Genomic DNA, 26,867 nt, shown 5'->3' with positions numbered 1-26,867 from the left:
AGTTCTTTCGATATGTAGCCAGCAAAAGAAAGAATGATTATGGGATGACATTGATTGGAGGAAATGGTATAAAGACAGCTGTTGCAGAATGTGTGGTGGAGATAGTGAATGTGAATGTGATTTCATTGAGAGCAGTTGATGATGGGGAGGAGAGACTGACTGTAAGTGAGCAAGAGGTGTTTGGGGAGTTGAGTAAACTAGATGTAAATAAGGCTGTGGGACTTGATAATATATCACCACGTATTCTGAAGGAATGTGCCAGAGAGTTGACACCTGCCTTGACATATTTTTTTAATATGAGTCTTGCACTTGGTCAAGTTCCTAAAGAGTGGAAGGAGGGCAAGACTGTGCCACTTCATAAAGGAGGTGATCGAACTCAAGCATCAAACTATAGGCCTATCTCTGTGTCAGGTGTTGTGGTTAAGTTGTTGGAGAAGCTTGTGAGAATAGGCCATTTAGCAAATCCATGCTGTCCATCAACAATGGTATAATCGTTGATGGACAGCATGGATTTGCTAAAGGAAGGTCATGTTTTAGTAATCTACTTACTTATCACAATAAAGTGACTGCTTCCATGGATAGAGGAGAAGGATACACAGTAATATACTTGGATTTCACAAAGGCTTTTGACAGAGTACCTCATGATAAGTTGACAGTCAAACTAGAGCGGATGGGGTTGTATATTAGATTAGTGCATTAGATTGGAGACTGGCTATCTGATAGGTATCAACAAGTTGTGTATAGGGATGCGATATCCAGGAAAAGGAAAGTCACTAGTGGAGTGCCACAGGGGTCTGTTTTAGGGCCATTACTATTTAACTTGTATATTAATGATATTGGTGAAGATTTGGATGGAGATATTCAGTTGTTTGCAGATGATGCAAAGTTGGGACGAACCATAAAGAGTAGTGAAGATGTTGTGGCCTTACAAGAAGACTTGAATAAATTGAGTGATTGGGCAAGCAAATGGGGATGTGAGTTCAATGTTGCAAAATGTAAGGTTGTAAAATTTGGAAAACAAAGATGGGATGCAGAATTTATGCTTGGTGAGAATATATTGTTGGAGGTAGAGGAAATAAGAGATCTGGGGGTGATAGTGGATAAGGATCTAAAATTTAGGGGACACAGTGCCAAAATTGTGAAGACAACACAAAGACTTCTGGGAATGATGCGGAGGACACTGACGTGTAGAAGTAGGGAGATTCTTGTTCCGTTGTATAAGGCTTTGATTAGGCCACACATGGACTATTGTGCCCAGATTTGGTCACCGGGTTTTCAGAAGGATGAAGGGATGTTGGAAAAGGTCCAAAGGCAACTGACTAAGGCAGTTTCTGACCTCTGGAATGTTGAGTATGAGGAAAGATTGAGAAGATGTAATTTGCAGAGTCTGGTGGAGAGATGGAAGAGGGGAGATATGATAGAGACTTTACAAGTTAGTAAGGGGGTTGTTTCCAAAAGATGACAAGATCAATGGTGGAGAAGTTCTACAGAGAATAGTGGGAGATCAGGGGAGAACCAGAGTTCATCCCTGGAATTTGTATAAAGAGAGTGTGAGTAGGGGAGTGAGAGGCAGGTTTTTTTCGTGGAGTTGTGAATGATTGGAATGCCTTGCCTGAGAATGTGGTGTCTGCAAGGAGTTTGAGTGTGTTTAAGACACTTTATGATGAGATGTGTGTGTGTGTGTGTGTGATAAAAGGACCTCCCTGATGAGTCAATGACTCCATGAGGTCTTGGGAAATAATAATAATATATTTTAGATATACTTTATTTATCAGGTAAGTAATTTTGTTTTAATTTATTAAATTATTTTATAATTAAATCTATCGTATTTAATTCTAGAGTATGACTAGTCGTGAGAGAGATTATTATCGAAGAAAATACCCAAGTGGGCATGAAAAAACGAAAGCAAAAACAAGAAAAAGAAGCGGCTGAGGAACGTCAAAGAAATTCACTGTTTAAATTTATAAAGTTAAATAAATTCATATATTTGTTCAGATATATCAGTTGATAACAGGAGTTCTGAAATAAGTACAAACAGTTCTTCAGCTTCAACATTAATTAATAATGAGAGTTCTGAAATACTCAAAGGAAGCAGAGAACATGACACGTTTGGTCAAACAATGAGTATTGAAGATCCTAAAACTGAGACACCAGAGGAAGGTGAACTATTTACTATTGATGATCCAGCAACATGGCCCAAAATTCTGAACAACGCAAAACTAACACAAATTGTACAATGCGGTTCACCGCCTCCTTCGAGTGAAAATGATTTTCCAAAAGATGACAACAAGAGGTATTTTTCCACAGCTCACTATGTTAGGACAATTGCAAATGAAGAGAAGCAAAACAGAAGATGGCCTGTATATTCAAACTCTTCCAACTCTATTTTTTGTTTTGGTTGCAAATTATTTTCTTCTGATGATAATTTTTTATCTAATAATGGCTTTTCTGACTGGAGACATGTAAGTGAAAGATTAAAGTCGCACGAACGAAATCCAGTGCACATGAAATGCACGTATTCATGGAGACAAATGGAATGTAATTTAAAAAATCAAAATACAATTGATCAGGCAAATCAAAATGTCATAAAATTTGAAGCAGAACGGTTAAGAAATATTTTGGGAATGTAGAATAGAATCAGTTAGGGCTGTAAAAAATTTCAAATTCCAGAATTTTTAAATGCACTAAAAGAATTAATTAAAACTGCATCAGATAATACTATCAAAGTAGAAGTGGTTTCAATATATGAAAAAATAGATTCATTTGAGTTTATACTAAGCCTTGTAATTTGGTATGAGCTTTTGTCAAAAGTTAATTTAGTAAGTAAAGTATTACAAAATGCAAAAATTCCCATAGACGTAGCAACTTATCATATTAAAGAGTTAGTGCAGTACTTTGAAGAGCAGAGAATATCAGGATTTGATAGCTGTTTTGAGATTGCTAAAGAACTGTCAAATCTATTAGAAATAGAAATTAAATTTAAAGAAAGTCGAGTACTTCAAAGAAAAGTAGTTTTTGATTATGAAACGCCTTATAAATCACATATAGATGATAACAAAGATAATTTTAGGATAAATGTATTTTTTTGTAATTTTAGATACTGCTCTACAATCAGTCAAAAAAAGATTTGAATTGAATGAAATTCATGAAAAATCATTTTGATTTCTTTATGATATGAAATTAATAAGAAAAATGACAGAAAATGAATTAAAATTTTGCTGCCAACAGCTGTATCAAAAATTAAATACAGATATTGATGAATCTGAATTTTACAATGAATTAATTAATTTTAGAAATATTGTTCTAGAAGATGCACCCATTAATATTTTAAAATTCATAATTGCAAATAATTTGTCTGATATTTATCCAAATATTACTACAACATTTGAAATATTATTGACCAGACCAGTTAAAGTCGCATCAGCAGAAAGGTCAAGTTCCAAATTAAAATTAATAAAAACCTATTTGCGATCTGCTATGCTTCAAGAACGTTTGTTGTCCCTGGCAATAATATCTATAGAGCATGAAATTGTAAAAAATTTGAATTTTGATAGCATTATAAATGATTACATAAAATTTAATATATTAAAATTTCTTTTAAATCTTATAAGTTGTTATACATATATTTCATTCTTTATAGTAAAAATGGATATTTTTCATATTTTTATATTATTATTTATATTATTAAATAAATCATTGTTCTGGAGTATTTATATGATAATGTGTACTTACATAATAAAATAATATATCATGTACGTACAAACACATTTATTTTTTAACTAATTTTTTCCCTTTAGTTAAATTGATGCTAAAGAGCATACTTGTTTATTTATGTGCATAAATATTTTTCATATTTGATTTAATTAATTAATTAATAACATATTCTTCCATTTAAAATTTCCATAAATGTTACTAACTTTCAGGGACCCCCACTTTTCTATTTCACACAGGGCCGCACAAAAATGTAGAAACAGGCCTGCCTTCGATAATGTTTTTTTCATTTCCACACATGCTCAGAAATATATTAGAGCAACTTCTGCTGCAGTCTACTTGAAATAATGCAAAAATGGTTTTCAATGTGCAGGAAAGTTTATTAAATATAATTTCACAATGAAACAGCCAGAATTTATAATATTTCTTCATTTAATAAAGTTTATGAACTGTAGTAAGTTCATGTAATCACTTCCAATAATATAGTTGTGACTTTTGCTTCTCTAATAATTCACAACATATTTTGTAAACAAAGTTTGTCTACATACAAACAACACAAACATTTCAAAATTTGAAAGTTTGTAGAATGTTATAATTTATCTTTAATAACTAATTAATATAAATTTATTTTACATCTTAAGCAAGACTTAAAGCAGCCAAAGATAAAAATAACATTTCAAAATATCTTTCTCGAGCTAGTTGTGAGGAAATGCCACTAGATCTCTAGGTAGTAGATGTATTTCATCGCCCAGTGAAAGATCACTACCCTGCTTTTTGGAGATTTCAACTGGCCATTTCCAATGTTGCATCCTCAGAGTAGGGATTCTGGTTTCTGTCCCCCCCCCACACACACCTCTTCTCACATGCAGTACAGGCGGTGGCATTGCTAGGTATGTTCAACACACAAAATAAATAATAAATTAAACGATAACCACAGCAATTAACTTTAATGAAATGAAATGAAAGTACAAATATTTCATACTGAAAATAACAGTACATCATCAGTGTGTAGAAACAAGCAAGCAAAGGAAACAGACATACAGCAGTCGGTGGTTTTACCAATTATCTGTACTTTCATTTCATTAAAGTTAATTACTGTGGTTATCGTGTAATTTATTATTTATAGTCATGCCACAGGTACCTTTAAAGATATTCAACATACAGCTATCATTATTCAACTACTGAACCAGTTTCTGCTCCATTTGAGGGTACAGTAGTAAAACAGTTTTCTGCAAGCTGGCTGCCAGATAGTACACGATAAGGCCACATCTGGACTACTGCGCAGTTTGGGAAGTGATCAGAAGTTGCATAGTATACTGATGGAACTGAACTGCAGGAAAGTGATGAGGCTAGGGACTTGGGTGTGATTGCAGACTGCGAATTGAAGTTCAGAGGGAATATTGTGAAGGTAACCAAAACAGCATATCAGATTACATGATTATTGAAGACCCACTAACAAGCAGGAATAAAAAGGTTATTCTTCCTATATATAAGGCTTTAATAATGCCACATTGGTGTGCTTAAGGGTCAAAGCTCTATAACTGAGAGGAGACCTACACATAGCCTTTAAAGGAATGCGGAGAACTGACCAGGGCTTCTGACCTAATGTCCAATCCTCACCTTCTCGTGGTGCACCCTGTTGGGTATCTACTTGGATACTGAATGAATGAGGATGGGCTGGCAATTTGGGATTTAGCCGACCAAATTGTATTCTTACTGGTTAAACCAAAATAAAAAATGATGGTACAACATTACAAAATTTCATGCCGCTGGAGCATCGCCCGGTTAAACAAGGCCCCCGTTGTTTTCGCCAGGGAACCAGGGCGAACAGTGAAAAGTCAGTTACTGGAACAAATCTGAAAACAAACCCCAACTCAACATCACCAGAGTTAAAGATCGGTACTATCAACATAAGAAGCCTGAATGGCAAAGAAATGGAGCTAGCTGAGGAATTAGATAAGTACCAGATCGACATAATAGGGGTGACTGAAACAAAAAAGACAAAAACTGGTGAGATCTTTCTGAGCAATAAATACAAAATGTTATATTCTGGCAATGACAATCAAGGAAAAGAAGGAGTAGCCATAGTATTCAACACAAAATACGAGGCTAATCTTCTTGAATGGCAGGCAGTCTAAAGTAGAGTGATGTGGGAAAATATCAGAATTGGGAAATTGGACAATGAGACTTATTTGTGCCTATGGTCCCACAGAAGGTTCTACTAAGGTAGAAGTGGAGGAATTTTTTGAGGCTTTAGAAAAAGCAACTGACAGAATGAAAAAGGAAAAGTTGGTCCTTGTTGGGGATCTAAATAGCAGAGTACGAAATGATTGTCAGACATACAAAAATATTTTGGGAAAATTTGGAAAAAAGAGCAAAGCTAATAATAATGGCAAATACCTGTTGGATTTATGCTCAGGACATAGACTGGTTATTACTAACAGCATGTTCCAACATAAAAATGTGCACAAATTCACATGGAGAGGCAAGGAATAAGAAACGTCTCATTGACTGTGTTATTGTTGATAGTGATGTTTTCTCCCTGGTGCAGGACACCAGAGTGTACAGAGGATTTGAAATTGGAAGTGATCACTATTTAGTCTTGAGCAGGATAATATTGAATTTCATATTGAAAAGAATGACATGTAAGAAAGTTTTAAAGCGAATAAAAGTTGAGCAGTTCTCAGATGTGAACTGTAGACTAAAATACACAAAGATTATTGAAGAAAAAATGAAAGATTTTGAGAACAGGAATCAAACCTTGGAGATTCAGTGGCAAACTCTGAAGAAATCATTGATTGATTCAGCCTGAGAGGCATGTGGTCAGGTTGTCTGCAAGGATAAAAAAATCAGAACTCCCTGGTGGACACAGGAAGTTAAAGAGGCAGTGAAGGAAAAGAAGAAAGCATATCAAAAGTTTCTGTCAAATAAGTCAGCTTGTGCTCTTAGAGAATATAGAGACAAATATAAGAATGCTAAACACTGTGTAATACTAGCTAAACAAAAGTCATGGGAGGACTTTGGCAAGAATATAGAAAATAAATATCAAGAAGGTGGCAAAATATTCTGGAGGTTGTTGAAGAAGCTTAGGAATGGAGGAAAGAGTGCTGTAAAAGGAGTTAGAGATGATAAAGATGACATGAAACCGGGAGCAAAAGATATCCTTGAAGTATGGAGTAATTACTTTGACAAACTGCTAAATGAAACAAGCAGTGATGATAGCACAGTGGTAAAAAACACTGACCAGGCATGCAGTCAGGAATACATATCCATACTTGAAGTAGAAAAAGCCATCAAAGGCTTGAAATGTGGAAAAGCAGCAGGAGTAGATGATATTCAACCGGCAATGCTGAAGTATGGTGGTATAAAAGTCTTACAGTGGCTGCACTGCATAGTTCAGAAAGCCTGGACAGAGGGACGAATTCCCGATGATTGGAGTAGAGCTCTCATAGTACCAATATATAAAAAGGGAAATAAAACTGAATGTGAGAATTACAGAGGTATTTCCCTAATGAGTGTTCCTGGCAAGATTTATGCAAGTATACTTGAGAAACGGTTGAGAAGAATTGTGGAAGAAAAGCTTGGTGAAGAACAAGCTGGATTCAGGCCAAATAGAGGCTGTCAGGATCAGATCTTTACTTTATGACAAATAGTCGAGAAAGCATGGGAATATAACAAAGATCTGTATTTAAGTTTTGTCGATTTGGAAAAGGCATATGACAAGGTGCCAAGAGAGAAGCTATTCAATATGCTGCAGTTATATGGTGTCAATGGGGCATTATATCAAGCAATACTTAGTCTTTATTTCAGTTGTAAGTCAGCAGTTAGAATTGAAGAAAGTACAGGAAGATGGTTTAATGTTAAATCTGGTGTGAGACAAGGATGTACATTATCCCCTCTGTTATTCATTATCTATATGGATCACATTATGAAGGAAAGTGGTATTAAACATGATATCAAAATTGGAGATGTTAATGTCAGCTCTTTGCTTTATGCGGATGATGTTATACTTCTAAATAAATCCGCTACAAGTCTGCAAGATTCACTGACTAAATTGAATAGCTGTTGTAATAGATATGGTATGAAGGTCAGCAATAAAAAGACAAAGACAATGAAAATAGGCAGAATCATTGAAAATGTCAACTGTGTTGTGAATGGAGAAGCTGTGGAACAAGTAAAACATTTCAGCTACTTAGGCACGATTTTTACTGAAGATGGTAAATTAAATATAGAAATAGACAACAGATTCAGCAAAGCTGATATGGTGGGAAGTCAGTTGAATAAATTCATATGGAATAAGAGAGAAATTAGTCGGAACACTAAATTAGCTGTATACAAGCCAGTGTTCAAACCAGTTTTAACTTATGGATGTGAGAGCTGGGTCAGAAATAAAACACTTGACCAAAGACTAGAGATCGCAGATATGAGATTCCTGAGAAAGATTATAGGCGTGAACAGATGGCATCAATGGCAATATCATATTAAAAACGAGGATATTAGAAAAGAACTTGACATTGTCAGCACCCAGGAATGCATTAGCAGAGCTAATCTCAGGTGGTATGGTCACTTAAACAGAATGGGTGAGGAAAGATTAGCAAAACAAGTGTTCTCTGCCAGGTTGGCAGGAAAACGACCTAGAGGAAGACCAAGATATAGGTGGATTGATGCGGTACAAAGTGCCTTAGATGATAGAAATATAAGATCTGATAATGTCGGAGTCTTGACAAGTAACAGACTGATTTGGAGGAAAATTGTAGATAGGAAGTTAGTAATGATGTAATTTTTGTCATGTAATACTATCATATCCTGTACACCTTAAGGGTACATGGCAGGAATTTGATGATGATGATGATAATGCCACATTTTGACTACTGCACACAAATCTGACTCTCCCAGATTCCTGGGGATGAAGAAGTTGTGGAGAGGATTCAGAAAGTGACAAAGATCATGGCAGGTCTGTGGAATACTTCCTATGAGAATGGTTTGATGGTCTGTAGGTTTCAAAAATTAGCTGATAGACGAAAAAGAGGTGACATGATAGAAGCATTAAAGTTATTAAATGGGTTTTATAGGATTGACACTGAAGACTTTATTCAATATGTAGCAAGAAGGAAGAGAACAAGGAGTTACCAATGGAAGTGTGTAAGAGTGTGGTTAGGACTAGATTTTTTGCTTGGAGGGTAGCAAATAGGTTGCCAGAGACAGTTGTAGTCATCAGTGAATGAGTTTAAGAAATATGATAGATATTGTGTGAATGATGGCCAGTGTGTGAATAATGAATCTCCCACGATGAGTCTTCTGACTCCATGGAGATACCTATATAATAATAATAATAATAAGTTTAGGAATGATATATAATCATATCATTATATATCATTTTGGTGAACCAGTTATTAACTTTTTAATCTTCATGATTTTTCATCAAATTGAACAATAAAAAGTGCATGTATATTCTTAATACCATAAACTATGCTTCTTTGTATGGAACTAAGTTGGCTGTGTGACTTGCTGTTGGAAGCAGCATATGCATACAATGGAGAAGGGAGAGGATGTGTGTGTGTGAGAGAGAGAGAGAGAGAGAGAGAGAGAGAGAGAGAGAGCAAGAGAGAGAGAGAGAGAAGGTATACTTTTTTTTTTTTTAATAGATATCTAGATAATGTAGTGGCAATTTTCTAGTTTCATAGCACTGATGCCATGGCTACGTTTCTAGCCATGGTATCAATGTTATACATATGTACAAATATAGAATAAATTACTTATGTGAATAATTAGCTTCTGGTAACTTTTATATTTTAATAGCATAATTTGGGAATAAAATGATGATAAAATAAAAGATCTGAAATTTAAAGGACTTTTTAAGTACTGCAGTCCACCGCCTGTTATTATAACAGTTCAAAATTCATGCAAATAGTTTTTTAATATTTGAAATATTCAAAATCTCTGCAAGCCAGAGATGGACCTCCAGCAACTGCTCTTCCTGATTGCTGATTTGATGGCCATCAATTTGATTGACATTTCACTGACAGGATATAGGACTGGTTATACACTGCTTGACCAAATTAGCAAATCACTTAAAAAATATGGTGTAAATCATGAAGTTTGAGATGAAGCAGGACAAAATTTGGTCTCAGTCTGGTGGTGTTTAATAGAATAACAATGAAATGAGGAGACAGAGAGGAATGTATAAGAATTACCAAAAAAGATCACAATACAGAAGTTGACACAGTGTGCTTGAACATAGGGTTGCATAACATCAGTATGGTGAATGATTCCCTCTAGTAGCTAAAATAGGCCTGACAGTGGACCATGCTCAATTCTGTGGCTACAAATCTTATTCTTTCCAGAACAGACTTTAGTTTCTCAAGTGACTGAAGCAGTAGCTGTCAGCAAGCAGTGTGATGTCCAAGGGTATCCCACACATTTGATCGAATTTAAGCCCAATGACTGTGCAGCTTCATATGGTAGTCATTAATATCTCTAGTTTCCAGCTTTGAATGACAGATAACAATTTTATTCCTCTCATTATACTTGTAACATTTTTCATGATTCAATAATGAAAGATACCACATAACCACTTGAGTTCTATGGGCAGTGGAACATTGTCATCATAAAAAGAAAATCTGAGCCAAGTGACAAAAGTCACATATAGGAGAGGATCTGTTTTCAGTGCCTCTGCACAGTTACGATATCCCAATGAAAATGAAGAGGGATGTGACTGTTCCACTTCATTATATCATTCTACTTCATATGAGAACACTCTCTGCCATAAGTAGTCCTTTCCCTGATGTCTGAGGGATGGTACAATCTCATTCATTCCAGATCAAACAATGTCTAGAATCCATTTGAAGGCTAAAAACAGAGAATGCTAATGTACCCCAGGACTCCAAGTTACATGTTAATGGCACCAGTTTCATTACACTTTGGTGGTTTGTCGTTAATGGAATACAAATCACTGGCTTCCTTGCATAGAGCCCATTTGAAGTGAGCCTTCTTAACATGTTAAGGTTGGGAGCTATGGTAGCTCACTAGCCGCAAACCTAGTAAGTATAATTTGCATTGTCTGTGAACATGTTGAGTAATAAATCAATTTCCACTGGATACCTGAAATCAAATACAGTGGAACCTCGGTTGTCGAACGTCTCTCATCTCGAACAAATCGATTTCCGAACATATTTTCCGAACCAAAAATGCACCAGTTTCCAAACAGAATCTCGGTTCCCGAACAGGCAAACCGGCAACCACGTGATCCCCAGGCTGAGATGTACGATGGGAGAGCGTCATTTACGCTGCAGCCTCCTCTCAATCCAGACACCTGCTCGAATTTGCAGTGCCTTTTCTTGATTTTCTTTGTGTTTTGCTATTTTTTTTTTATATAAATTATTATTAAATAAGCCACCAGGACCAAAGAAGTATAGTGACAGCAGCAAAGCGAAAAAAAAAGTTGTTAGAACCACGATAGGGTTAAAAGAAGAATCTCGTCCAAACATGAAAATGACATTTGTGTCTCAGATCTTGCTATGCAGTTCAGTATGGCAATATCAATGATCTGTACAATACTCAAAAATAAAGAGACGATCAAGGGAGCTGATGTTGCAAAAGAAGTGAAAGTTCTTACTAAACAAAAATCTCAGACAATTGAAGAAGTGGAAAAATTGTTGCTGATTTGGATAAACGAGAAACAGTTAGCACTAGTGATAGTGTTTCTTATGCTGTAATTTGCAAAAAAGCGAGGCGATTACATGATGACCTGTTTAAAAAAATCCTGTATGAGTGGTGCTAATAGCAAGGCTTGTTCAGTGGATCCATGAAGTCTTTGCCCCAAATGTGAGAAAATACCTTCAAGAAAAAAAATTGCCATTAAAATGCCTTCTTGCGATGGACAATGCTCCTGCTCACCCTTCAGGCTTGGAGGACGAGTTGGTTGAGGAGTTTGATTTTTATCACAGTGAAGTTCCTGTCCCCTAACACGACTCTAATCCAGCCCATGGACCAGCAGGTCATTTCGAACTTTAAGAAACTCTACTGACACAGAATTAACACTCAGAGAATCTGAGTGTTAATTCTGTAAAAATCACTTCAATATCCTCCATTGCTTAATATTCTTGACAAAGCCTAGGTGCAAGTCAATTACAGGAACATAAACTCGGCCTGGAGGAAATTGTGGCCAGACTGTGTAGCACACACAGAAACATTGAGGGCTTGGAGGCTGAGTATGTTGCTGTTGTCGATGATGTTGTGTCTCTGGGTAAAAGCATGGGCTTGGATGTGGAGGACCACAGGAATGAGCTCACAGCGGAAGAACTGGAATACCTTCAGAAGGAGTAGCAAAAGACAGTGGTTGAAGAAATGTTTTCAGAGACAGAGGAAAGAAGGAGGATTCCTAGTTATTTGATCAAAGAAATGTGTGTGAAATGGGATGAGAAGCAAAGTTTTATGGAAAGAGATCACCCTTTTTTGTCTATATTTTATCTATTTATTGTGTTTATTCTTTTTTATGTAAGATTTTATGCATCTTCATTATTTTTGTATACGACTTTATGCATGAAGTACTGTTGTAAAGTTTAAATAAGCAATCATCTGGGGTTCGGGAACAGATTATTCCATTTTACATTAATTCTTATGGGAAAATGGTTTCAGTTTTCAAACAGCCTTTAGGAACGAATTATATTCGACAACTGAAGTTTCACTGTATTTGCCTTAGAGGCCACAATTAAAAAAATAAAATATTCATGAAAGATATTTTGTTCTGTTAATTTTGTCAAGAAGTGTATGCCCCCCCCCCCTCAGGAAGAGAGAAGACATACTGAATTGACAAAAGAAAGCACTATAATGCAATAACACTTGTGTTGTGTTTTACATTACATACCGTTTATTATGTTTCATTATTATGCACTATACACTTCATATTGTTGAGAAATAATCACATAACCACAGATTAATAAAGAAATGAAGACTATAATGAAGCAGTGATTTGAAAATATTTAAAAAGGAAATTAACTAAATAACTAAATAAATATAATTGAAATAAATAAAGAATACACTTTATTTTAAATTTTCATTTTTGTTATAGAAGAGAGGAAGGATAAACCGGTTCTTAAAATTTTGAATCTTACCACTACGATGATTCTTAATCAAATAAAACCTTATATTTCACCACTATTAAGGAAAAATCAAGCAGGATTCCTAAAGGAAAGAAGCACATTAGAACACATTTCACAGTGTAAGATTATTGGAAGGTTCCAAACATTGGCGCACCCAGGGAGGGGGCCAAGGGGCCTTGGCACCCCCCAAAAGAAAAAGTGGAACAAAAAAAACACCAGAAAAATTTTCAAAAATATTTACCTAATTATATTTATTATTATTTTTTTTTAATGTTGGGTCGTGTCTTCTATTTCTATGTTCGTTATATGCTCCTTATGAATTAGCGGTCACATAAGGTGGGAATACCCTATAGTGCTCGAGAATCCTGGGCGCTGTGAACACAAGGCGAACGAAGTAGTGCTTGGGAGCTACTTCGTTTGCCCGAGTTGGGCCACAGGAAACCATGGGTATCATGTATTGGCGATCGCTGCAGATGCTCAGTCATAGTTCGTATACAATGCGTAGTGTGTATTCTCAAATCGTATACTCAACTCGATTCCCCCCCCCCCAAGATTAAATCTTGAGTGCTCGGCCCCCTCCAAGATCAAATCCTGAGTGCGCCACTGGTTCCAAAGACAAGAATATTCCTCTTAACCTCAATTTCATAGACTTCAACAAAGGCATTTGATTCCATTAGTAGAATTAACATGTTTAATATTCTTTACGATATTTCCAACAAAATTATTGAAGCAATTGCAGCACCTTATCAAGATTTTCACACCCATGTTCTTGTCGATAGAGAATTGACAGAAAAATTTCCTATAACAACAGGAATTCTACAAGACTCCCTTCCTGTTTACAATAACCTTAGTCCAATTTAATCTTTCCTATTTCCTTTCTGTGTTTGTAAATTCATAAATTAATTGAGATCATTCTGGATGCAATTTTTATTTAACAACAAAATTGAAGGTAACGATCAATCCCACCTGATCTTACCTTAACACCCAGAGACTTTGATAATTTTTAACTACAGTTTCTTAACATTAGAGATCAAGTCTCAAATATCACCTAGAAATATCATTTTCACTATCCAAACACTACCCATTCATCCACCTTCACTCTCCCATCCATCTTCACCCCCCCATTCCCTTGAAAATTGACCATTTTCATTATCTAAAATATCTGAATGAAAATATGGCAATAAACTACAGTAATCCCTCGATTAATGCGCTCCCGATTAGTGCGTTTTTGATTAGTGCATCATTTTTTTTCTATACCCAATTTCAATTAGTGTGCCTCTAAAATTTGATTAGTACACCTATATACATCTTAAAAATAAATGTTAGATTTTAAAAAATTTTCCATCTATACATTTATTATGGCTAAATATTTAAAAAAAATTACTCACCAAGATGAAATAATTTAGTTACCAATTTAAAACATTTTACAAAGTTATTTTTAATGGCATACAGTACTACATTATTTCCATGTACACTATGTTACAAATTTACCACCAAAATTTATGTCATCTGCTAATTACATAGCATTTTGCTGATCATATCTCCTGCCTCCTTTGCAATTGTTTTCTTTACTTTTTTTTTTTAATTTAAAGTATTTTACCGACCTTTCATCATGAGTAAAAGAATTAGTGAGCAAAAAAAAGTTGAACTGTGAAAATTATTCAAAAAGCAATCTCATTGGAAGAAAAACTTGAAATAAAGAAAAATTAACAAGGCGAGTCCAGAGCAAAGATAGGACAAGAACACAAAAATGGGTGAATCAGCTATAAGAGCAGTTCTAAGCAAAGCTGCTGAATACAAAGTATTATAATGATTGAATTAGAGAGACTTCTTTCTACATGGATAGAAAGATTGTAACCAAAAATGAATCCCACTAAACACTGACCTTATTAAATCAAAAGCATTAAGTCTCTATGCAACCTTGAAAGAAAGGGCTATCAATGATGGAAAAGAAGAATTCCACGCTACTGCTGAGTTGTTTGAGCCTCAAAAAGAGAAACAGCCAACATAATGTTCGAATCACAGGCGAAGTCGCAAATTATCCAGAGATTTTGAAGAAAATTGTGGAAGAAGGGGGGCTGTTATGACCAACAAATATTTAATGCCGATGAAACCAGCCTTTTTTTTTAAGCGAATGCCTTCCAAGACTTTTCTGGCCAAATCAGAGAAATTTCAGCCTGGTTATAAAGTTGCAAAGTGAAATGAAATTACTGCTAGCAATATGCGAGCCATTTGGAAGCACATTCTTCCACATTCTGCAAATGATTATAGAGGCTTTTCAAATGAATCTAAGTTAGTCAAATCTCATTCTGAGAAATTAAGTGATTCCGACCAGCTAAATTTAGATGCACAATGGGAATATCCTGAAGAATATGAAGAAAATTTAATCACTGACAAGTCGAAAGAGATTTCACAGAAACAAACTAAAAATATTTTTCATGCTTTTTAAGCTGCAATGCTTAGAGGCTGACCCTGGTGTGAAGAGAGAAGCAGGAAAATTTGCAGAAGAGTAGAAGAGGCAATAGAGCCATACCGTCTGTTGTATGGAAAAAAAGAAAAAGAAACAGAATGCCTGCCAAACTACATTAGCTCAATTCTTTGTTAAGAAGCAGAATAACAACTTTATATTCTGAATATGTTTTATTGTCTTTCATCTTCATGGTTTCCTTTAATTAGACCCTGAGACTTATCCTAATTCTTTTATAAAAAAAAAATTAAGGGTTAAAAAAGAAATTTGAGGAATGAATTATACTTTTCCCATTGGTTATTATATTCGATTAGTGCATTTTCAATTAATGTGGCTGTTTTAAAGAATGCATTAGGTGCATTAATCAATGGAGTGCTGTAATTAGTAAAGCTGGTATGGTAGAAAATCAGCTGAATAAATTTATATGAAATAAGAAAGAAATTAGTCAAAACACTTAATTTGTTGTATACAAGACAGTGTTTGAACCTATTTTAACTTTTTATTATTAAAGATGCCAAGAAATTATATTCTTGGTTTCGTCCATTATCTAAGTAAGCAAACAGTTTGCACATGAAGTAACTTCATGACTGGACTACTAGTATATAGGGGCGAATTACTTCACATCAACTGCCTTCCCATAATGCAGTGCATTATGGGAAAGGCCACTATCCAGACTGGTTTCAACCTTTATTATTGGGTGAAAAATTAAAGGCATGTTCATCATAGGCCTGGAGTAGAATAGGAGCACAGGAGAGACTGATAGTATTAGCAGAAAGAAAGACAGATAGATAGTATGAGAGACAGAGAAAAGGGTCTCAGGTGTTTTATATCATCACATAGCTGAAAGCTATCAGTTTTCCTTTTTAACCAGTCTCATGAAGATGAACAACCAAAAGGCCAATTGAAACTAAAGCACAAAAAATTGATTGATACTCAGGTGGTTAGCCTTATCTGAATTAACTGCCTTGAGTTGGCCTTCTCTGTCTGGGGTTGATCTCCAGTTATTTGGGCAATTGACCATAAGACCACATTGAACTAGAAGGATGGAACCACTTAAAAAACCTTTCATAGTAAAAATAGACAGAATTTTATCTCTCCCTAGTGAATATTGCATAATGCAGTGGTCCACACCACCTAGCCAAACATTTGATTTCTCCTAGAATGCTTCCTTCTAAATACAAAAATCATCTAACTGAACAATAAAATTTCCACAATACAATATTATAAAGCCTTTGGATGTCATATTGCTGGTTTTCAAATCCATGTTTCTTCCTAGCCTTCCATAAATGATATTTTAATTCATTATAAAAATCAAAATTCTTTTCCCATCGCTGACAGGAGGTGGGTACTGAAAAAAAGAAAAAAAAAAGAACCTGTTCTGTTGTAAATAATGGAATGCGCAACTGGAGAATGCATGTTTCCAATTGCTAATAGATGTCACAGATTAGATCTCCAATGTTAAAGTACCTTCATTTGATGGTGTGACTGGAAGGCGACCATATGTAATTCTCCAAGCAAGATCCCTCACATTTTAGGGTATCCTTGGAACATCAATAAGTTATGAAACAAAGTGTTGTTGTCGGTACCCAAATATGGAAGTTCGTGGCAAAAAGAAGTTAAAGATTTCTTCACATCAAATTTTACTTTTTTGTAATGGAAAAAATGTTAATGCCAGAATGTTGTAGCAAAATGTTCCTGCATACTGTTGTAGTATGCAGGAACAATCTCAGGTTCTGGACATTTATGATAATTTACTCCAAACAGAGGAAGATGAAAACCCAGGTAATACTGGAGAAGGTCTGCACATGTGTGATTGGTCTTCAACATTTTATGGATTTTTGAAGCTGTATTACTTAAATAGCAAAATTTTAAGGCTGGAAGCCCAAAGCCCCCATGCTTCTTTGATAGCTGAAGAAATTCCTTTTTAACTTCTTGATATCAGCTGGACCAAAAAAATTGCACAGGCTTACTATATAATTATGTACAAATGAATAGGGAAGATTATTATTATTGTTATTAACATCTGACCTCCATGAGTCAGAGACTCATCGTGGGAGGTACACACTATCGCACAAAATGCTCATCCCACTATGTCTTAAACTGATTCAATGTAACTACATTCACGACATACTCAGGCAATGCATTCCACTCACCAACTGCTCTCCATACTAATACCCAATTTTCTACATAGTTGAAGGAACTGTTATTCCTCACACAGCATGTGTATTGTGGACTTCCTACAAGCAAAGTTCAAGAAACAATGCAAAAAGTAATAGACTAAGAGGGAAACCTTGCTTGACTCCTTTTTGAATTATGACCAGGTCTGATAGGTAGTTGGGTAGTTGAATTGGCATAGGCCCCTTTGATAACAGATAGGAATGCCAGACATTATCAAATGCTTGAGTAAGGACAACTGGTTCATGGACAATTCATCGCCGACAATTCATCACGAGGAACATTTATCGACAGGAAAATTCGAGAGTAAATTTCATCTTGAGGGAAAATTCATTGCAGGGGAAAACTTATCCAGGAAAAAATTTGTTAAAAGCATTATTCGCTAGAAAATTGAAATGATATTGCATTGATACCCTTATATGAAAAGTAAATACAGTACAAGATAAATTTCACAAAATATAGTTTTTTATGTATTAGTTGTTTAGATTTTAATTAGATTCTCATAATATCTTTATTCTTATACAATTAAAGTAACATATTATTGATCAGTGAGTTTCCTAATTTCTGTTTTGTCTTAAAAAGTTGTAAATATATTTTATTACTTAAATACTGCAAGTTTTGCTGATGAAATATTAATATTTACACAACTGGTATAGGGAGAAAGGCATCACATTTAAGAATACTTATTTTCTGAACCGTTTGTTATATTTCTGCGCACTTAGACACCCGTCCTGATGTGATACTCGTACATATATATATATATATATATATATTAAGGATGCCAAGTAATTTTATAAACTTGGTTTTTTTACTCCTTCTCCCAAGTAAGCAAAACAGTTAAGTTTGCACCTGAACGTAGTTCAAGTCTAAAGGTAGTTGTAAAGTGGGTAAAGCTCTGATCACTTATGGGAAATACTAAGAATAGTGATCAGAGCTTTACCCACCTTTACAACAAGTTGCCCTGGTGTTGCACTACCTTTAGACTTGAACTACGTTCAGGCGCAAACTTAACTATTTTGCTTACTTGGGAGAAGGAGTAAAAAAACCAAGTTTATAAAATTACTTGGCATCCTTAATATATATTTTCCCCAAGGTAATAAACCTTTCACACACACACACACACACACACACACACACACATATATATATATATATATATATATATATATATATATATATATATATATATATATATATATATATATGAGGGTGGTCTGAAAAGTTCTTGGCCTAACAATGAAAAAACTAATTTATAATTTCTATATTATTTTTATTTTTCAACATAATCTCCAGTAAGATTTTGTAATCTTTTGCAGTAAGATCTGCAAAATACCCTTCTACAGCTGCAACTGCTTCTTCATTTAAAGAAAAATGCTGATTAGCGAGGAAGATTTTTAGTTTTGGGAAGAGATAGTGGGCAGATACATGGTTCTGATGAAAGATATTTTTCTTCTGCAAACCAGGTTTTTCTCACAAATTTTTCGTCTAGTGTGGTTAAAAGATCAGAATAATATTTCCCAGTTATTGTTTTACCTTTTTTAAGATAATTAATAAACAAATTGCATTCAGCATCCCAAAACACAGATGCCATGACCTTTCCTGCTAATGGAACCAACTTTGTCTTCTTTGGTGCTGAACAACTGACTTCTCTCCACTGTTTTGAATGCTGTTTGGATTCTGGTGTGTAATGGTGAATCCAAATCTCATCCATAGTAAAAAATCGAAGCACAAAATCAGTTTTATATTCTTGTTAAAATGTTTCAATGAGATTTACATGCAGGTGCGTATTTGATCTGCTGTGAGCAAGAGCAGCACCCATCTTGAGAAAAGCTTTTTCATTTGCAATTCTTCATGCAAAATATACCCTACACATTCTTTTGAAATGTCTATAGTCTCAGCAATTTCACGCACTTTGACTCGCCAGTCATCCAATACCATACCGTGCGCTTGATCAATGATTTCTGGTGTTGTTACACTTTTTGGACGTCCTTTACATGGATCATCTTCAAGGCTGGTACAGCCATGTTTAAACTTGGTAGTGTTGTGTCCTGAATAAACTAAGAAATGTTTTAACACGAATTATTCAGGACACAAAATTTATTTAAACATGGGCTTCTCTGCCCATGTTTAAATAAATTTTCATACCACATTCTCTTGTGGCATGTTGGCAATAGATTAGAAAGATAACTTTATGTATATAAATCAAAATTAAGAGCGAGAAATTGTACAAAAATGTATATAAATGTTTGTAAGACCTAACCTGTAATGCATGTGGGTCAGATATAGAAATTAATTAAAGCTGTTAATTCTATTTAAGAATCCCATTTCATGTATTATAAAGTAGCAAAGCCTGTGAGCCAGAGTTCAAGGGTCACCTTTAACTGTCCTGTGTGTTACGCATACCAAAAAGGGGGGAAGGTAGTTATAGGAAGGAGAAATTAAAGCGCCTTCCAAGAAGAACACAACATGTGCACATGCGATGTAATAGAGGGAGCTGGACGCCATGACGTAAACCCACATGACCGCGTTGGCGGGTAACGCGACAGCCGAGAAACACCGAGAAGAGAATGAAAACAAAAAGGCCAAGCAAACCCCATTCGAGGCTATTTTTGGGTTCCTGTTTACTGACCTCTCTCGGACGTAGGGTCCAGTCTGCTCCGACGGAGAAGTTCCTGACTGGCCGTGGAAGGCATTGGTTCATCTGTCGCAGCGTTTGAGAACAGCCTAGCTACCTCCTAAGACTAGGATAGCTGTGCGATGTCGTGCGACGGAGGAACCAAGCAGAAGCCGTCCGTTCTGGCTATACTCCCGAGCCATATCCCCCTTTCTCACCGAGGTTCTAACCGTATAGTTGATCGAAGGTGATCAGACGAAAAGCAAAGTGAAGAAGCCTTGATGACTAGACAAGGCAAGAAGAAAGACATAATATCAATACAGAGACGGTAAAGTAGACTTTTGTATTGTGATTTCCAGTTAAGAAAGAGTGTGTTTCCCTAAGAAAGTTTGTGAAGTGGACTAATTTATGGAATTTTAAGAACTATCTACAACTTGGCCCAGGCCCATTTGTTTGAGAATTATCTGCCATGTTTATTCTCTAGGAATTAATAGTAAATGTGTAGAATGATATAACCAATGACCACGTGAATGTAAAAAGAGTGTTAGATGTTAATGAGATAATGTTAAGGTACTTATAACGGCGGTCTATGCAAGTTTATTTATATGCTTTGTATATTAGTATTGAACCAAGGATCTTACTTGAGAATAACTCAGCATAATTAGTAATAATGCTTACTTGTATGATTTCCCTATTTTATTAAACATGTTTCTTAGTACCTGCCTGACCTGTTGTTAATATATGAATTCAAACAGCTGCTCATAAAATATTGACGAACTTAGCGAGAACCCACGTGTATGATTAAACAAAGAGAGCCACGACTGCATGTAAGAAATTAGTGTACCGAACATAAATCTTATTATAGTTTAATTATTGTGTATCATTCTGAGAGAGCCATCCTGGGTAAGAGTCCCATCTATCCTCGGTATTGGCTGGCGCAGTTATAATATAAATTTTGTCAATGCTTATCGGGTGAACTCTTTTAGAATGAAGTGTAAATGGTCACATCCCACACAAGCACAGAGCCCTAAACACTAAGTAACCTACACATGGTTAAACTATAGAGAAGCCAATAGGACTGCTTATAAAAAAAAAGGGGGGGGGGAGATTTAAAGAAAGAACAGAATAAATGTAGTATGTCTTAAAATTGAAGGTTATATACGGGAATAAGAGATAAGTTTAACAAGGAAGTAATAAGATTAAGCAGCATATAAGAACAAGTAAAATAAAAAGCAACATAACAGTAGCCCATTTCTGAATTGTCGAAAACGAAGGAGAAGAGTGCCCATAAACGTTTATGAACTTCGAATGAATTTGGTTTGGTGTTAAATCTTCTTTTACAAAGAATTTTATAACAGCAAGATACTCAATTTTATCCATTTCAAGGGATACAGACAACACTTTTGCTTCAGACAGCGGTATAAAACAAACTACTTGAGAGAACGAATTGCAATTTCGCATGGATGCTTATGACAGATGTACTAACTAAGAAAAAAATCGTGCTGATAGTGTTGCCATTTATGGTCGAGGCCGAGAACATTTTAGACCACCTTTGTATAATTGAAATATTATTATTATTATTTGATACCTCCAGCGAGTCCAAGTACTCATCGAGGGAAAGCACCTAGTCTAGAACTTCATCTTCAACATTCAATCACCAACTGACTGCAACTACACAAACGGCATCTATTGCCGATTATCACTCATATTTCCACACATGATCATAAATATCCATGTCCATGGCAGGATTCGAACCTGCAGCATTTTGGCTGGAAAGCAGATACGCTGTCCACTCTTCCAATCAGGCTGCTTATTTCTTAATTTTTTTAAAAATATTTTTTTTAAAATATTTCTTATATGGGAAATATTTATTTTTATTTCACATATATCCGCGATGAATAACTTTATACCGAATAAAAATTTTCAAAAAGCTAAATATAATCGAAATATTAAATAATATATAAAATATTTCTTAAATGTTTTAAAAATTATTTTTAAAATTTTTTTAAAATAAATATTTTTAAAAATATTTCTTATATGGGAAATTTTTTTTTCACATATACCCGCGAAGAATTTTCATGCAATTAATTTTCCTCTCAATGAATAGTCTCCGCGTTGAATTTTCCTCCAGAATGAATTGTTGGCGAATTTTCCTGTGGTGAATTGTCAGCGATGAACTGTCCGGACACGCTACTGATAGCACTGCCATTGGCTGCTTTTCGTAATAAATAAAAAAAACTAGAGTAGATCACGTAGCAGAAACAGACTAAATTCTACTGCTCAGCCTGGAACTTCATAGACCTGTGTACTTTTAATTATGTATCTCATTCCTACTTTGAGCCTGTCATTGATAATGTAGAAAAATATCTTGTGGTCAGTATTAGATAGAGAAATAGGTCTCCAATTGCTGATTAAGGAATGATCTCTGTTAGGTTTAGGAATGAAGAAGGTACGGCATGCTGCAAATTCATGGTATGTAACTATGCATACCATGAATATGCCACAGTAAATAACTTGCACGTATGCCACAGTAAATAACTTTTTTATTATGTAAATATTTTGTCTTATGTATCATAAGACATCATCAGTACAACTGACGAACTAACAATAGGGATTGACTTCAAAAAACAGTAGTGAGCATGCTTAAATTAGAATCCTATGTATACAGTCTCATGTTCATGGATTAAAAACTACTGGGATGAAATTAACATATAGCAGATAAATTATTCAATATAATTGAGGATAACAATTTCCCCAACTTTTGGAATAGTGAGACAGCTTGATTAAGATTAGGTCTATGAAGTAAGGCTTCAGTACTTTCTTTATATAAATGTTCATGTTTATATATGGATCTATGTAATAGCTTGTCATTTTGCCATTGGATCCTGTAGTTAGCATTTTCAATTCCATGTTGTACAATGGCAAATAAATGTATATCTCTGAACATCAAAAAAGGCACATACCTACGTGCATGTGCCTTTTTTGTAAGTTCCTTTTGAAGATGGCAATGTGACGTTGCCGAAATATCGGAAATATTTATTAAAGTGTAATTTAATTTATATTCTTATATACGTTGTCAATTATTATTATAATAAACATCATGGCTCCGCTATGCTGAAAATAGTAATAATATTAATGTGCCAACAACATTCAAGGCCTTATCTAAAGTTTTGTTAAAACTTTAGATAAGAGCATTTAATTAAAAGCATTTTTGCTTTTAATTAGTGATATACTACACCAAATATGAAATGAGATAACATTTCTTAAATAAATCTATCCAAATGTATGCTTCTAACTCAATAAAATTTACAGTATGAAGCCAATAAACACTTAATTTTATGTTTTTTTTTTCTATTTTTATAAATTTTATACTTTTTTGTATTTTTAATTTATTTTTTATATACTCTGGAAACCCTGCTCTAAAGACCAAATATGGAACTTTTCCAAGCCATTTCGGGCTTCCATTAAGCAGAGCAGTGGTCTCACTCCATGCAATGAAATTCCTCTCCCACCTAAGACAATCACAAATATCCATTCCCATGGTGAGATTCAAATTCACAGCCTATTAGTTGTAGAGTGCGTACACTAACCTTGGCCAAACAGGTTGGCAAATTTACAAATTACAAAAAAAATAGTTATATATTGTATTGTAAATTTTAATGCCTATTATGTAAAAAAAAAAAAACTTACCCACGAGCACTAGGTTGCCAGTATGGTGCATACAATCCAGAAAAGGCTGGTACAAAATATATTCCATGTGTATTTGAAACACTTCCCGCCAGTGCTACTAAATAACCCATGAAGAGATATATTCATGTAGCATGTGGAATAGTACACAAAAACATAACATAATAAACTTTGATCAAAATCAGATATATATATATACACACACACACACACACACACACACACACACACACACGCACACATATATGTAAATAATTTACTGATAGATTAAAGTTTATGCACTGTTCAAGCTGTAGTAGTATTTATGGCTAGAATACTTAATCTAGCATAAATACTGTTATATCTTGAACAGCGCATAAACTTTAATCTATCAGTAAATTATTTACAGCTTTCAGTACATACAAACCACATGTATAATGTGCATATAGAAGCACTCGATATTATGTCTCCCTTTTGCCTTCACACACGTCCAAAGTTTCTGAGGCCACATATCGATGGGGGGAGTACACAACATCCAATGAAAATGCTGGCACTTCTCACTCCAAATCCACATTCAGGGTATCGTTTCTTGCAGGTTACTCTCATCAAGCTCTATCACAATTTGAAGTCCAATGGATTCAGGTCAGGACTTCCAAGTGGCTAATCAGATGGTGATATGTGGTCAGGCACATTCACCTCCAACCACCGTTGTGTGGTCCTCAACTTGTGTGCAGGGACTCTACCGCAGGTTCCAGTATGGTGTCTTGATACATTTTGGTAGAGGTTTTGACCCCTTTCTCGCAGAAATGCAACTTGGATACCTACTAATTCACTGACGCGGGGGGTGATGGTTTGGTTTTGGTGGTGAGGGGGTAACTGTCTAGAGCAGTGTTTCTCAAACTTCAGATATCTGCAGACCCCTTTATTTTTCATTATTACAAAGTACCCCCTAATTAATCAATTAAAAAATAAATAAATTAATTAAAATAAAAATTTAAAAAATAAATTAATTAATTAAAGCAAATAAATTAATTACAATTAATAAATTAATTTAAAATTAAATATCTATTTTATTTGAATTTATATGTTCATGTAAACAAGAAATATGATTTATTTTTAATAGAACAAACTTTATAAAGATACTATAAAGTTTTACTTACTTGAAATAATTTATCATCAATGAGAGGAGTGAAATTGCTTATGGTGAGATAAAATTTCAGCAAAATTTGGCTCTATAGTTGTTAATTTCAATCTCAGATGCGGTTCGACATCTATAATGCGATTCCTCTTCTTCGTCTTAATATCTACAAGGGCCGAAAATCCAACTTTGCACAGATATGAACTTGGAAATAGAAAAATGAACTTTAGCTTTATCTGTTAATTCAGGAAATTCATTCTGTATTTGTAGCCAAAATGATGATAACGTATTCTCGCTGTATTTATTTTTTAGGAAACCATCAGAAGCTAGTTCTAAAAGTTGTTCTTCTTCTATTGACGATAGACCCTTTGGCATAAATTTGTTTTTATTGAAAGGGTATCTTATCCACTCAATATTTATGTCTAATTCAGGCAAATACTTTTCTAGATTCATTTGTAAGCTTTTTAAATGCTGCATGATAGTAATTTTCACATCATCATCAATTTGTTCATTTGAACTTGCGAACAATTCATGAAGCGATGGAAATGGGTCAAATTCTCCATTACCAACCCGCTTTTGACATAACTTCATTTTTGCCAACATGGTGTTCACTTTATCTTGGACATGAAATATAGAAATTTCCTGGCCTTGTAAAGATAAATTAAGACTATTTAATACAGTAAATATATCTGCCAAGTATGCTAATTGAATGAGCCATTTCCAATTATGTAAATGCTTTTTTAATTCAAACTTTTCATCATGAAACACTTGTAGTTCATTCCGAAGTTCAAATAAACGAGCAAGGACGTTTCCACGAGAAAGTCAACGAACATCGGTATGGAAAAGAAGAAGCCTTGAAACAAGCCCTTTTTTTTAGATCCGACAACGGATTTCGCTCCGTCCGTGCTTAGTCCAACACAACTTTTCCAATCAAGCTTGTTTTGATGCATAAAGGTATTTATACTGTTGAATATTTCTTCTCCTGTTGTATGTTCTGGTCGTATGTAAAAGGTCGTCATGAATTTTTTGATTTTTTTCGTACCTAACGAACACTAGAAGATTTGCAAAATTTGTAATGTCGGTGGATTCATCTACCTGTAACGCATAATAATGACTCTTACGTATATCGGATAACGTTTGTTTTATATTTTCAGCCATTTCAGTGATTCTTCGATGACCGGTACTATTTGAAAGGCAAATCCAATCAAAAGATCTTTTTGCATTATCTCCGATCATAATTTCCGGTATTATTTTTGCTGCATGCTTGACCAAAGTTTCACCAATTGTTTCTGCTGCACCACTTTTTGCTGCTAATAGAGACACACGATATGAAGCTTCTAAAGCCTTCATGTTTTCAACACATGACACAATCGATTTCACTTTTTGAGATTCTTTTAAATTTTTTAGTTTATTTTGAAAACATTTGACAGGTTTTTCCTTGAGTTCATTATGTTTCGATTCAAAATGGTGATTTAAATTACATGGTTTCATGCTTTCATTTTTTAAAGCTTACCGCAAATTACACATAATGGAATAGTTCATTTCTCATCGATGAAAATCCACATTTCAAGTAATTTATATCGTACTTACGAAGTTTTCTCATCTTCTTCCTTCTTGGTTCTTTAGAAATGTCAGACGACACACACTTATCAATTTCACTTGATCCAGATACAATGTCAACATATAATATCCAGATACATTTTCTTGTTGCTGACAGCTACTTGTATCTACTATGTTCCTCTCTTTTGCACATTTTAAAAATCCAGTCTTTAACCAGTGATCCATACTTAAGAATTTGAAAGCTAAAAAATATTACCGTATTTAATGAACAGTCCTTCAACAAATGACTAGTGAAAGCAGAACTCGAAACAGACAGCAATGGCAGGCCAGTAGAGATAAAGCAGCTATGAAGACGTTCACATGATTGGTGCGGTATTAAAAAACGATCGCACTACTAATTGACAAAGACAAGCTGACAGTTCAGTTGAAATGCTA

General features: G+C 34.7%; 1 protein-coding gene across 1 annotated transcript in view; it reads right to left on the bottom strand.

The window, feature by feature from the left end:
- LOC150100586 (glycerol kinase 3-like) overlaps positions 1–26,867 on the bottom strand; it is a 473,098-nt gene that overhangs the window by 114,803 nt on the left and 331,428 nt on the right. The window contains exon 13 of the mRNA XM_090401838.1: positions 23,759–23,855. Within this exon, the coding sequence (XP_090257964.1) occupies positions 23,759–23,855 (97 nt within the window). The remainder of the gene's footprint in view (positions 1–23,758; positions 23,856–26,867) is intronic.

The sequence above is a fragment of the Typopeltis vanoorti genome, chromosome 12 (genome assembly GCF_054136105.1).
Source record: "Typopeltis vanoorti isolate ZY-2024b chromosome 12, IOZ_Tvanoo_1.0, whole genome shotgun sequence".
In the NCBI taxonomy this organism is placed as follows: domain Eukaryota; kingdom Metazoa; phylum Arthropoda; class Arachnida; order Uropygi; family Thelyphonidae; genus Typopeltis; species Typopeltis vanoorti.
This window is presented reverse-complemented; position numbering and strand designations above follow the sequence as displayed.